The sequence below is a fragment of the Rhyacophila brunnea genome, unplaced genomic scaffold (genome assembly GCF_057557595.1).
Source record: "Rhyacophila brunnea isolate RB1 unplaced genomic scaffold, BYU_Rbru_1.0 scaffold_21, whole genome shotgun sequence".
Lineage (NCBI taxonomy): Eukaryota > Metazoa > Arthropoda > Insecta > Trichoptera > Rhyacophilidae > Rhyacophila > Rhyacophila brunnea.
The window spans coordinates 3,767,765-3,781,796 of record NW_028232871.1 but is presented as its reverse complement, the minus strand read 5'-3'; the positions used below and the strand labels follow the sequence as shown (position 1 = coordinate 3,781,796).

At 35.8% G+C, this 14,032-nt stretch overlaps 1 protein-coding gene across 1 annotated transcript in view; it reads left to right on the top strand.

The window, feature by feature from the left end:
- The window catches only part of LOC147070616 (ribosome biogenesis protein BOP1 homolog), a 44,392-nt gene that overhangs the window by 16,876 nt on the left and 13,484 nt on the right, over positions 1-14,032 (top strand). The window contains exons 9-10 of the mRNA XM_085949065.1: positions 125-292; positions 1,037-1,211. Of these exons, the coding sequence (XP_085805191.1) occupies positions 125-292; positions 1,037-1,211 (343 nt within the window). The remainder of the gene's footprint in view (positions 1-124; positions 293-1,036; positions 1,212-14,032) is intronic.

Here is a 14,032-nt window from a genome sequence, read left to right as displayed (position 1 = left end):
GTGCTTAAGCCGCACGCCTTCGTACTTAGTTAATAGTATACTTATAAAGGATCCACCTTTCTTGTGCTGCCACTCAAAAAGGTTAAAAAGCCCTGGTCTAACCCAAACTTCTCGATCGTTACAGATGAAGCAATGGAAGCGCATGGAAAGCACACCGTGGAAGAGGAAATATACTTTCCTCCCTCAGCGTTTTGGCTCGTTACGTGAGGTACCGGCGTACACGCGCTTCACCAGAGAGCGTTTCCTTCGGTGTCTCGATCTCTATCTTGCGCCTCGTGCCATTAAGATGAGGGTAAATACATTAATCATAATATAATTAAAGCCTTATGAAATTTTAGTGTTTAAAGATTTTAGCAAGTTACTGCTTATAATATATTAAACATACATAATTTTGAAAAACATTCTTGGAGTTACGTTACATCATAAAATATTGGAGAAATCTGTGATGTCGGTTAGTAATTGAAGTAATAGGTACCTACTTTGATTTAATAAACAAAAACCGATTGCCAATAGTTGCTTGATTTGAAAGAACGCTGATGAGCAGGTATTAAAAGGCCAATACTTAAAGTTTGTCATCATTAGTATGTCACCTCGTAGCATAGTGGATAATACGCGGATTGGGGCGTAAACCCAAGAGATGCAGGTTCGATACCTGCTGGGTGTCTTACTTTTTTCAAAAAGATTTTTTCTCTTGGTTATAATATATTTTCCCAGAAGTGTTTTTCAAAATTATGTATGTTCAATAATTAGAATGGTACATTCTTAAATCTTGTGAATTATTCGTTGAATAAAAGAAATAGTTAATTATAATATATTAAATTAATATACACAATATGATTATCACAAAGCACAATGTAAACCAGGGAACACAAAATTAATGGGAATTGGCTTACCCTACTGGATGTGGTATAACAGGCTAGAGATCTCTTGTGTGAAAACACGTGTTAAAGAATATGGTATTTTCAATAGTTACGTTTGTATCGTAATATGAATTTTCGTAATATTATGTAATTTTAAATATTTATTTATCCAACAGCTCACCATCGACCCACATCAACTGGTTCCAAAGCTCCCGAGTCCTCAAGACTTGCAGCCGTTCCCCACACACGAGAGTCTCGTGTTCCGTGGACACACTGACATGGTACGCTGCATCGATGTGGATCCTACTGGACAGTATCTCTACTCAGGTGGCGATGATGGAACTGTCAAAGGTTAGTTTTTACTTTCTTCCCCTTCATGTTATCACAAAAGTGATGATAGAATAGTGTAAATCTTTTGAAGAAGGGTCTTTGCAGCCTTTTGTAGAGATGGCATGCGGCAAGGTCTCCTAACAACAACTAATTTATTGTACGCAAAGTTCTCTCTAACATGTCATTAGTTTATAACACTTTCAATAATTGTTAAAACTAAAATAACCATCAGTTAAAATTAGCCTACCTAATTGGCTTACGCGTCAGCATGTAGTGGGTCCCTGGATTCAAATCCTGGGTCTGGCAGATACACATATTGATTTTCAATTTGTATTTGGAGTTCGAGTATGGACAGGTTGAGCAAGTGGCTAACATTCATTTCTCGTAAAAACAAAAATCTGTTAATACAAACCTCCGTTCTATGAAGGCCCATACGATCTTATTAGGATTGGACATGGTCAATTATTACGCGTATCAAAATAGAAAGAGATTGATGCACACACTCTGCTTTATCATTGGTTGAAAGAGAATTTGTGACAATTTTAACCAATACTATGGGTATTTGTGATACTAAATCGCCTTAGAATTAGTTTGTTGAAGCTCCATTTTTGGCGAAATTGAGTTTTTAATGCAGTTCAATTTCTTTTATATAAACACATGGAATCGTTAAAAAATATATCGTCTCTGTTCTGGCAGAACACACTAACTGGAGAATACTAGTTTTGAGTAATATGACTTTGAAGTTGTTAAAATGTTTGAAATAATGGTCTATCATGTGAGTTTATTAAGTAATCGTAAAAAGGGTGACTTTAAAATAAAGACTGTTTATTTATTAAGAAGGTTTCCAGACGGTAAAATTTGAAATAAGGAACATTTTGGTACTAACTCAATATGTCATTTTTTCGAATTAGTGTTTTCTGCCAGAACAGTGACGATATTTTATTTAACATTGGAGATGAAGATTTTTTTTTAAATGTCCAAGGAACCTGGTACAAATGCGTGGACATTTTACAAACCAGCACCAAACAATATTTCGGCTATGCAAAACACCGTATAGGGGTTGTTATTCAGGATAACACCCCTCTACCATGTCGTTGGTCAATATATCACTTATCCTTAACCAGCTTTACTGACTACATCCTCATTACACATTTGTATACATTCTATTTCTTGATATTAATTTTGTGAGTTTTAACTGATATTTTAAACGTATAATAAAATTTGACGCTAAGTATAATGGGAAATTCATCACCAGTCTTGAAATTACAGAAGAATTATGGAAGTATTGTGCTTAAATTGCAATATTTTAATACAACAGAGCGACTTTGAAAATATCAGTTACAAAACTATATTTATTTCTGATCAATGTTTTGATTTTAAATATAATTATCAAAATGTGAGCTTTACTCGTTTGTAATCAAGAGCCTTCTTATTTTTAATGCAATTATATTTAGTTATGGTACGTGTTTATGGGTTTGTAAACAAATCAATAAAATATATCGTCTCTGTTCTGGCAGAACACATTAACTGGAGAATACTAGCTTTGAGTAATTTGACTTTGAAGTTGTTAAAATATTTGAAATGGTCTATCATGTGAGTTTATTAAGCAATCGTAAAAAGGATGACTTTAAAATAAAGACTGTTTATTTATTAAGAAGGTTTCCAGACGGTAAAGTTTGAAATAAGGAACATTTTGGTATAGCTAACTCAATAAGTCATTATTTCGAATTAGTAGAATTACTTCTGCTAGAACAGTGACGATATTATAATATATTATATTAGTTTTTTAATGATAAAGATATTCTTAAATCCTTTAAATTATAGATTAATTACATATAAGATTTTAGTATCTAACACGATATTGCCGAATAGGAAAGTTAATTGAGATAATTAAAAAATTCAACTCATTTATTATTTATTATAAAAGTACAAAAAAATATACTACAATGAACACACTAAATTAAACATTAATTCAATCAAGAAGTATTACATTATATTAAAAAGAACTTATAGTTAGGTAACCTTTTACACTAAGCATTCAAAAAAATACTGAAAAGTAAGAAGATTTAATATTATCCTCAATCTCAAAGCGGTACATAGTAATTATGACTTTATTAAAAAAAAAATACAGTAAACTCCCGATTATCCATGCATGATACAGTGTATAGAACCATATAATAGGCCTTAGAAAAATTTGAACTGATATTAGAAAATCGTTAAAAGATTCCTGCAAACAAACCAAAATCACAAATTTTCTTAATCCTTTCTGTGCCGCAATTAGTAATTGGTGTAATTAACGTACAATTAGGGCACATAAACGGGCTTACAGCAGTTAAATAATGAGTATTAAACATGTTAAAATAATTGAAGGCGCCCCCCGAATAACGATAAGCGGCACATATTGAGTTGAGTATAGAACAATGATAAGTAGATCCCTGTGAACGTTTTAATGTATCGAAAAGGTTTATCCTTCACCCCTAGTTGGTGCTGTAATGTATTGAAAACTGCTTAATCCAAGAATAACGATAAGCGGAACAAAGATGGCAGATGTTAGTGGTGTGAGCTTGTCATCTAGTGGCATATAAATCAATTACATAAAGGAAGGTTCTATGAAGTAATAGATATATAAATATAATATCAATAAATAATAAATATTATTTTTCTGTAAAAATATTTGATTACACGTTTTTCTTAATTCCTCATAGTTATTGAAATGTGCTCCTTATCGTTGTTCGGGGGGTGCCTTCAATATTGCCTGCTTTACAAATCTACAATATGAGGTGTCTGATTCCAAAAAGCGATAAGATAAGTCCACATTAGGTCAAAATCGAGAAAAAAATACGCACGTATTCTTTGTATAATTTTACACAATATGTGTTGATCAATAAATTCCAAAACGCGACATAACCCTTCGAAAAAAAATATTTTAAGTCTTGTTTTATTACAAAAAGCGCCAAGTCCGTGTTTCATATTATTTAAAGCTTGGTTGATTTCACGCGTGTTCAAGTCAACCAATAAGGGAACGTTTAATATTGAAAAGGGCGTCTCCCATGCTGTAGCATCTGGTAAACTCATGACAGTGCCACGGAAATATGTGCCTTATGCGGAGTAAATTAAAAAGTGAAGTACAAATAGCGCTACGTCCAATTTTATTTTGCCTATATTTATTACATTTAATAGTTTATCAGCTGAAAAAAATTGCCATTTGGTTCTAATTTCGACATAGAATACAACGGAAAAAATAATCTCACGTTAAAACAAATAATTGAAGCTTGAAACATAAAAACATTGTTTCCCGAAAATATTGAATTGTGGACTTGTCGCTTTTTGTAATTAGACGTCTCATATTATGTAATATTTTAAAAAGAAAAATAAATTCTTTCTTAACTTTCTTCTTTATGCACTATGGTGCATGGTTGCAGCATCAGTCCCATGCGGCTTCGTCTCAGGACGGAATGAGCACTTAAAATCACTTCTTTCAGACACGTTTAAAGCGTCATGGAAAGCGGCCGTGCATATCCACGGCTGTGCACATATGACGGGTGGTGGTGGGAACTTTAACTTCAGTTCGGATGATCCGTGTTTTTCTTTTATCCGTGCCGCCTCGCCCCACCATTAGACCAGATAATCGGGAGTCTACTGTATATACTTTTAACATTTCATTATCAAAACAACTTTATACACAAATATTATCACCAAATTTTTTTTGATAGGTATTTGAAATGGGTTTATCACATGGAAAGCGATGAACATATCTACAAAAGACTATTATTTTTTTAGAATATATCACAATCAATATTTTGGCACATTTATTAAGAAAACAATTTAGTAATTATTAAATATTAAACGTCTGCAGTCGTATTGTATGGTCCGCTAAAATATTCGGCAATGTTTAGTGCCATATCTCACACCGGGTTTCTTGCGAGTCAAATGGAGCAATCTTCAATACACAGGTTTGACTAAAATTTTACCATGCATTGTATTATTACTTGTAGCTACTCAGAATTTACTTGCAGAAAACTACATATGAAGCGCCTAGTTTCAAAAGCCCCTAAAATGATTTTAGCTAGTTCTGAGATAAATGAGAAAAACGATTTTAGGTAGTTTTGAGAAAAATGAGAAAAAATCATATCTATTAAATCTGTGAACATTATGTACCTATGTATTTTTTAATTCGTTACATTCTAAACAGTATTTTGGCTTTCCATTTTAGGGGTATTTGAAAAGCACACCCAACCATTTTAGCGGGTTTTGAAATTTACCCTAATTTCTGATCATACGTATTGACGGTTTTTGGCGTTTTTTAAAGCTCAATCTTTGGCCATCATATAAGCCTCAATTACATTGAGCTTCTTTACGAGCTGTTTATTGGCGAATTTAAAAGCGGGCGATTCAGCTACTGCGATTTGATGATTACACACAAAACTTTCCATTCGCTGAGAAGCCACAAGCCAGCAACTATTTTGACGGAACGTAGTTCGTTTTTTTACCGGGAGGTTGGTACTGCGCAGACGCAGTAGGCCCACACGCCGGCGTGTAGCGTGTAAAGTTGACCGGCTTTCAACTTTTCTCAGTAGAGTGTTTACAACCTGCTTGTTAGCTTGTTCGATGATTACACTGGGCGACTTTACAGGCAGATTATAAATTCGCCAACAAACAGCTCGTAAAGAAGCTCAATGTAATTGACGCTATAGGTAATAAAAATATCCATCTAAATACATATCTAACTCAAAAAATTTCAAAAACCGTTTTAGGGGCTTTTGAAACTAGGTGCTTCATATAAAAAATTTTGTAACTACAACAAAACCCCGATTTTGTATTGCAAATAAATTAAATAAAAATTCCCGCTTTCATCACCACGGTGAACTCTCCTTCATACTTTACGCGCTATGAATGCCTTGAACATTTATTAATAATCGTTAAGGTGTGCGAATCAAACATAATAAACATGAAAAAAATATGGTCATTAAGGCACTAATTAAATTCTTTGGAATGAATCATCACCTACTCAGAGCTCATTAAAAAATAATGTTACATTTTTGTATGTAAAAATATAAATCAATATTTATTTAGGTGCATTGCACATGTAAAATGTACGACACATTGACTTTGTCTATGTAATTTAGTTGGCGTTCAAGAAACATAGTATAAACATGTCACATAACTGTGAGATTCGATAGTTTTGGCAAGAAACAAGTCGGTTGAGCATCGAACGAGAGAAATTAATGGATACGTTATAACTTAATGATACTAATGCAACGTTGATCGTTGGAAAACGGTCATTCGTGGGACCTGACAGTTAAGGGCGACCCACATTGAGGTGAATGTGTGCGAAAGGAAAAGGGTGATAAGTCTTAAAAATTCCAAAAACTACAAAAATCAATCTTCTTTCGGCTCTCCTGGATAGTAGTGATTTTTGTTGGAAGATATATTTCTTAACCTGTAATGTTATTTCATTATGATCGCCGCGATTTTCATTTTCTCGCGACCTGACAGTGGCATGCAGCCGCAGCTGTAGTTTGAAAGGTGACGTGTGCGCTGTGAAAAGTATGTGGTAATTGTGCCGCAGATGCCGTCATGAGCTTTTATAATTTTTTTTTTACGAAAACAGTTTATTCCATGTAGACAATTATAATAAATAATACCTTTTTTTGTCAATTATAATAAATACATTTGTTAGGTTTGGTCTAAAAAGAAAGTTATAAAATCTCATGACAGCATCTGCGGCACATTTACCAAATACGTATTGTATACTATATTACATGGTAACAGTAAGCCGGCTCGCACATCACAACTCGCCTCGTGTGCCTTACCGCCATAAATCAAAGCTTCCGAGAACAGGCGGCCAGTGTTGCATGACACAACCTCGCACATCTATCTAGCGACAGTCGCGCGTAGCCTTCGAAACGTATTGATATTTCATTGCGGCGATCGGCGAGCCGGTATAGGAATGACCAATTCGCATGTGTTTCTTTGTGACTTCGACCCTCCGACTCGGAGCCGGGAGAAGGATGCAACATGTCGAATGCAATAGCCAGATGTTTTTTTCAGACGAAACAGTTGCATTCGATCGATCTGCGAAGCTCCATTTGGCAACACGTGTTATGTTGTTTCGTTAAATAACGATGACGTCACATCGACGTATTCGATACGTTTTTAGGCGAGACGAGTTCCAATGTGCGAGCCGACTAACTTTTTGAACTACACACGACATTCATATAACAATAGATATGTTTTTCAACCAACAATGTTGTATATTTAGTTACATGTGTATTGTGAATGCTAACAAAATCACATCGACAAAGTCGACGTGTTGCAATGGAAATGAATTTGCATGTGTGACTCACCTTAGAGTCAATAAGACTTATCCTATCTGCATTGAAAGATTACTGGTGTACGACCGAAGAAAAAAGTTTGTTTTGAAGTAAATAAAACTGATGGCTTCTGGAAGCTTGACTGAAATAAGTTCAACTTAAACCGTGCCTTCAAGAACGTAATATCTCATAATCAGTTCAGTTGCAAGACGAGTTATAAAACTACATTGTCTCCGTTTGCCGCCTTGTTTCTTATAGATGGCATGCGCGTTAGACGCCATCATATGCACAACGTGGCGAAATAGGGTCTTGACATCGATTTTGCAATTCTTCTCGAACGGGAAAGACGAGAGACAGTCTTGTTCGTATACAATGTTTCTGTTGGCAGTTTCGCATTCCAAAACCAATTTAGGCACTGTCTTTTCTTTGCCTTTCTCCGTTATGACCACGGTATCCTCGGCTTGGTGAAAAGTGCTGATGATAAAACCAGACGTTTGTTTTGCACCCCATTTCATGAGAATGAATTTACCAGATTTTTCATATACATGTTCGCTCTCGCCGGCTTTAACTTCTTTGTCAAGCAATTCCTTTGGAATATTTTTAAGAAATTTTTTTAACGTGCCAATATATCCGGTTTGTTGGTTTCTCATGAGCGTGGCTATCTCCATGGTGTTATAATAATTCGTAGTATACATGCAATATCCGCGTCCGAATAGATCCTTCATTAAAGGCTCAACTACATTTTCTTTTAAATTCTCAGCAAATTTTCTGTTGTCTTTTGAGCTAGTTAGACGTAGCAGAAAATTCCAGATGTAGTTTGATGAAATTTCATATAGCATGTACGTCTCAATCGAATATTCATTATCCGTATGTTGCGATCTGTCTTTTTCGAACAGTATCGTGTCACTCATATCGAGTAGGACCTGTTGCTCTGGAATCAATACCTCTTTGAATTTCTTCCGTGTGAAATCGATCAGCGGTTTCGCTTTTATTAGGGTCGATGTAGATTGTGCGTTTCCTCCAAAATCTATAAATTTTAATATCATAGACATCCGAAACACGTACGTTGGTGGCATGAGTTTTTTGATAGCCGTGCCCGTTAGTGAAGACAGATCCACGGAGTCCTGCAGCATTATATAAGCCACTAACGATTTAATATCCTGCGGAGTAACATCTGTCCAGCCTAATCTCTTTTTATCAGCTACCGTCAATTTAATCGAAGCTTTTTTATTTGTATTGGTGACAATAAGATTTGTTAAATGGTTGTCGAAAAACAATTCAAAAAAACAGCTTGCATTACACTTGCCCATGGAGTCCTCCAGCATCATGTAGGCCACTAACGATTTAATTTCTTGCGGAGTAACATCTGTCCAGCTATCAGCTTCCGTCGAGTTAACCGAACCATTTGTGTTCGCGACAATACGATTTATTGAATGGTTGTCGCAAAACAAGTCAAAAAGACCCTTGCTTGTTTCATCAATGTTGACTTTTATTCCGGGATCTGCGGTAAAAATCGGCGGTTGACAGTCGGTCGGTTCGCACGTCGTTTTCCATTCGAAGTTTTCATAGACCTTTTTAGAGAAGTATTCGCCGGTATAACAAGTGTCGGTTCCTTCGCCAAAGAAATCACTCATTGTATTCGTATCTTCGTCCTCCCATTCGCTGCTGTCATCGCTATGGTCATCCATTTCCAATTAGATTAAATCAAACTGTTGACTTTTATTACCAAAAAAGTTAATTAAAAGGTGGACAATGATTGCAAATAACTTTTGAAAGTAGTCTGCCTAACCACGAACCGGCTCGGAGTCTGTCATTTCGCGCGCGTGCGGAACAGTGCTGCCATTTTTTCAATAATTCATAGACAATAATATATAAAGTGTAATTATTATTAAAAATAAGAAGTCTCCAAAAGTATAGTACCTATTTGGGGAAAAAATATAGTACTCGACCAAAAATTCCATTTCAAAAATCGATATATTTTTATGTTCAAAAACCCTATTTTTAGATAAGTCCGAATTTTTCGTAAAAAAGAATATTATTCACCTTTGTGAAACAAATAATAATTGTAGGTACATATTTCCTCAACCGCCCAAGAGGTAGAGTATAATAATATGCTTCATAGCTTTGCACTCCGGCTCTACGACGAAAATGATGACTTTGTAATATTATAAGTAGGTACCTATTCTAAAAATATTTTTTTTACATTATATTACCTATATATTTATTTATTTATTACTACATATATTAATTACATACGTATACTCTCAACCGTGTTTCCCACCGGGGGGCAATTTTAAGGTTTTGTTTTTTTTTTGTTAAATAAACGCATTTTCGAAAATATTTTTTTGATATTGCAACCATGACTCCGAGAAAATTACTGTTGCTATTCCCATCATAATAATAGTTGAATGCGGCGCTAGTGTTCGGCCGTAGTGGTTTGGCGGGCGCGGCGCGGCGGCGTCTTGCGAAACTCAAACGCTTAACCGTGTGTATTATGCCCCAAAAAAGACACTGTCTACGAACATTTCACACACGGTTATACGTTTGAGTTTTGCAAGACGCCGCCGCGCCGCGCCCGCCAAACCACTACGGCTGAATCCTGAACGGAAGAAATCGATTTGATATTGCAATCTGTCGAGATTTAAGATTAAAATTGACCAAATTAATTATAAAATTATATAAAAAAAATAGTACCTCACATAAAAACTCTTTGCAGCTCACATCAAGCATAAGGATCGCACTAATTGTCTTCCGAGTTATACATCTAATATAATATACATAGGTACTTACTTACGAAAGTTAAATTAAAAATAGTATTGCCTATGTGCATTTTTTGTTTGAAATAATGTTTTTTCCATAATTTGTTAGTTAACTATGAAATTTTGATAGGGGGGGCAGTGGCGCACCCAGGGGGTTGGCCAAGGGGCCCTGGCACCCCCCAAACATGAAAATTATCAGAATGATTTTAAACATTGAAATTTAAAGCCAATAAACTATACCTTGGGCTTAGACAAAGAAAAACACGACAAAAAAATGATTTTTATTTCTAACATAAAAATTTCGTAACACTAATGTCGGGTGTTTTTAGAAACCCAATCCTAAATGAAACTGTCAAAAAAATCGTGGCCACCCGAATACCGGAGTGGTGTAGGTCATGGATGGGGAGGGCTGACAGGGCTCTAGCCTGAGGGACCGAGCTGTGGGGGGGCCCGGCGTGACAGGTTGACCAGATAAGTGAGATAAACACACATCATAAATTAGCTTTAATAGTAAAAAAAAAAGTCGCATACTTCATGGTCATGAACATTTTAGATTATACAATTGCACAATATATTTTTTGATTATTATGTGTCGATACTTTATAGCTCCATTATTAAAATAGATGTATTAAAAATCGCCAATAATTCACTGTATAAGTGCCCTCAATTTGAACTAAAACACAATTTGAAAAACGTTAATGTAGTATTTCAACTGCCTTTAATCTTAGCGGTAGGTAAAGGGCCCGCCAAATATCCTACCCTGGGGGCCCGTTTCTGGATATGGGGGCCATGGTGTAGGTACACCGAGTGCAATAGACAAAAGACCGATAAACGAGAAATTAGGCTGTGTTGTGTTGAGTAAGTTAGTGTATAAGTTAAATGCACTAATATTTTTTTTGTCCATTTTCAATTAAGGCCATACCTCAGTTGAGACACGGTCTAAAAAGATCGTCGCTAGGCGATGCGCGGATTGCGGGTCGCGGGTGCAAATGAGGCATGTCAAACCAAATATAATTCATCTTATAAATCCAACATGTGTCCATTTAATGTTCTGTTTATTGTTTTATCAGTAACAATAATAATATATTCATTGACATGTTTTCTTTTTAAAGGACATGGGTAACGTTTTAAGTCATCTTTACACGATTTAAGAATTATTACGGCCGTCGCCATCACGAAGCAAAATGACGTGTTTCCAGCTCTACATTCTCTCTCCGAATGGGAGCGAGTGCAATTTCGTCGCGCCTATGGTTGAAAATTATTTGCCGTTTCACTGATGAATCACCTTAATATTTTGGAACCTCTATATTAAAAAACCAAAAATCGACGATAAACATTCGGCGAAAAGAACGAATACACCCACTAGTCGGTGGTAGTGTAAGTCAAAAGAAATTTTTTTTTTCACTGGAATTCGGCATACATACTGTAGCTCTCTAGACCAAGCGGATAGCACAGCCGATAATATTTGTGTAATGTTTTAGCATACTAGGCGCACATGTCCAGCATGGTCGCTGTAAGTCACTTCCAATCCGCCAGTCGCTGATGACACGTTCAACGGTTACCGCCGTTATGCCTCCAATTTAATAAAAACTAGGAGAAGACTTGAAGCGGGACATGGTACAAATAAGGTTGGGAAACACTGCTCTAAACTAAAGTCTAAAGCAGTGCTCCGCAACCTTTTCCCACACACGACACACCAAAGGTCTTCCCAGAATTCCGCGGCACACCACACGTAAAACAATTTATACACTAAAACATGGACCCCACATTCTGAACGGGGACCAAAGGCCAAGATCTTTAGAGGCCCCCCTACCTATCGCTAAGGTTAAAGAGTAAAGACAGTGTGATACTCTAAAATAGCGTTTTTCAAATAGTGTTCGAGGTAAAATGGTAAATGGTATTGATTTTATGTTCAGCGAATTTTTGTATGGTTATATTATATTATATAATTATGGTTAGTTGTCAAGTTAGGAATAATTATTCGTCGAGTATTGACACAACAATAATAAATTGTATCCTACAATCACATGTTTTAAAATATCAATACTAGTGTAGCAAAATAGCGCCGCAGGCAACTTTTTTTGACTCAAAAATGGGAGCTGAACTGCGATAGCCTTGTCGGAAATCCGAGGATATTTTTTATTCACCGAAATCCAGAAAATAGCCAATGGAACATCGGCGAAGTTCAGTTTTAGCGTCCCGTCGTTTATCAATTCAACAAATTCCTCTCGAATTTATAGGAAAAGCGCTTCTATAGAATTTTCGGCATTGGTTGCAAAAAGTTTTGTATCCAGTAGCATTGATTGTATGAAAGTACTGATGAAATTTCTTTTGCAGCGAAGTTAAATGTTTTTGAGACGAAAAATTAATTGCTTGTTTTCAATGGTGTTCTGGTAGTTCCTTTGGAAGATTTGTACAGATCCTTGTCTTAACTACTTCTGCGAAAGTTCGAGTTTGTTTTTGAATTCTTCTACTTTATCAGAGCACGTCAATATATTTTCATTCTGACCTTGCATTGTTTTATTAAGTTCATGCAGGTGCTCAAATATATTACCAGCCATGTACGCAAATTTGGCTGTTGCACCGCGGCACACCTAGCATCGTCTCGCGGCACACCAGTGTGCCACGGCACACCGGTAGCGGAGCACTGGTCTAAAGTACGATGGCGCGTTTTTTTTTTATTTATTTGTGGTTTCCAGTATTCCTATTCCACACTCTATGAACTGTTATTTTTTTCGTTTCAGTTCAAGTAAAAAAATGTGTATCGGTTCGGTTCCGAAAGAAATAACGGTTTTTCCGGTTTTCGGATTTTGGTTCAGCTTCGAGTGATTAGGTAATTTTAAAATGATTTTATTTGTATTAAGGGGGAGAGGCATGCCAGCAGAGAACATAGCGGAAAAATACGAAGCTTGTAAGTTTATCTTTGAATTACAAAAAAAAAAAAAAATCTTTTTAATGTTTTCATCAAACAGATACATATTGTTTATTAAATAATACAGTTGAAATTGTAAATTATCAAAAAAAAATCTCAAATTGCAAGCTTCGTATTTTTCCGCTATGTTCTCAAAATTACCTAATCACTTGAAGCTGAACCAAAATCCGAAAACCGGAAAAACCGAACCCGAAACCGAAAAAACGCACGCCAAACGATCTATATAGTATTCCAAATACTAATAAGTATTTTGGAACAAGTTTATATACTAAGTGTTTTTTTATACTGCTAGTAAGTATACTTAGTCTTCAAAATCGACCAGTTTTCCCATCTCTAAGGTGTGTATTAACAGATTTTGTTTTTACGAGAAATGGATGTCAGCCACTCGCTCAACCTATCATGTCCATACTCTTGACTCATACACAAATTGAAAAATAATGTGTACTTGTCAGACCCAGGATTCGAACCTGGGATCCACGACGCTTAAGCTGCTTTCAGTGGGTGTAAAAGTGTGGGCAGAATTTGTGGCTTAGTATTGCATAATAATTGTTCAAACAGATGTCAGTGCTTAATTTTTTTGATTATAAAAATCAATCGACAGTGGCTAGTTATTTGAGTTTAATGTCGGACGAGATAACTCGGGAAATTTTTATGTGTGGCCTGTCGATCACGGCCTCATAGAGCGAGATAACCTGCTGAAGGCATAAAACCGGAGGATTTCCATAGCCAAAACAGTAAGATTAGCTTGCGAAATACTAACCAAACAGGAGACAACTCTTGATTCTAATTGAAACTAATCAAGAACAAAGATTGCAAGACGATAGCGAGCGTCATGTT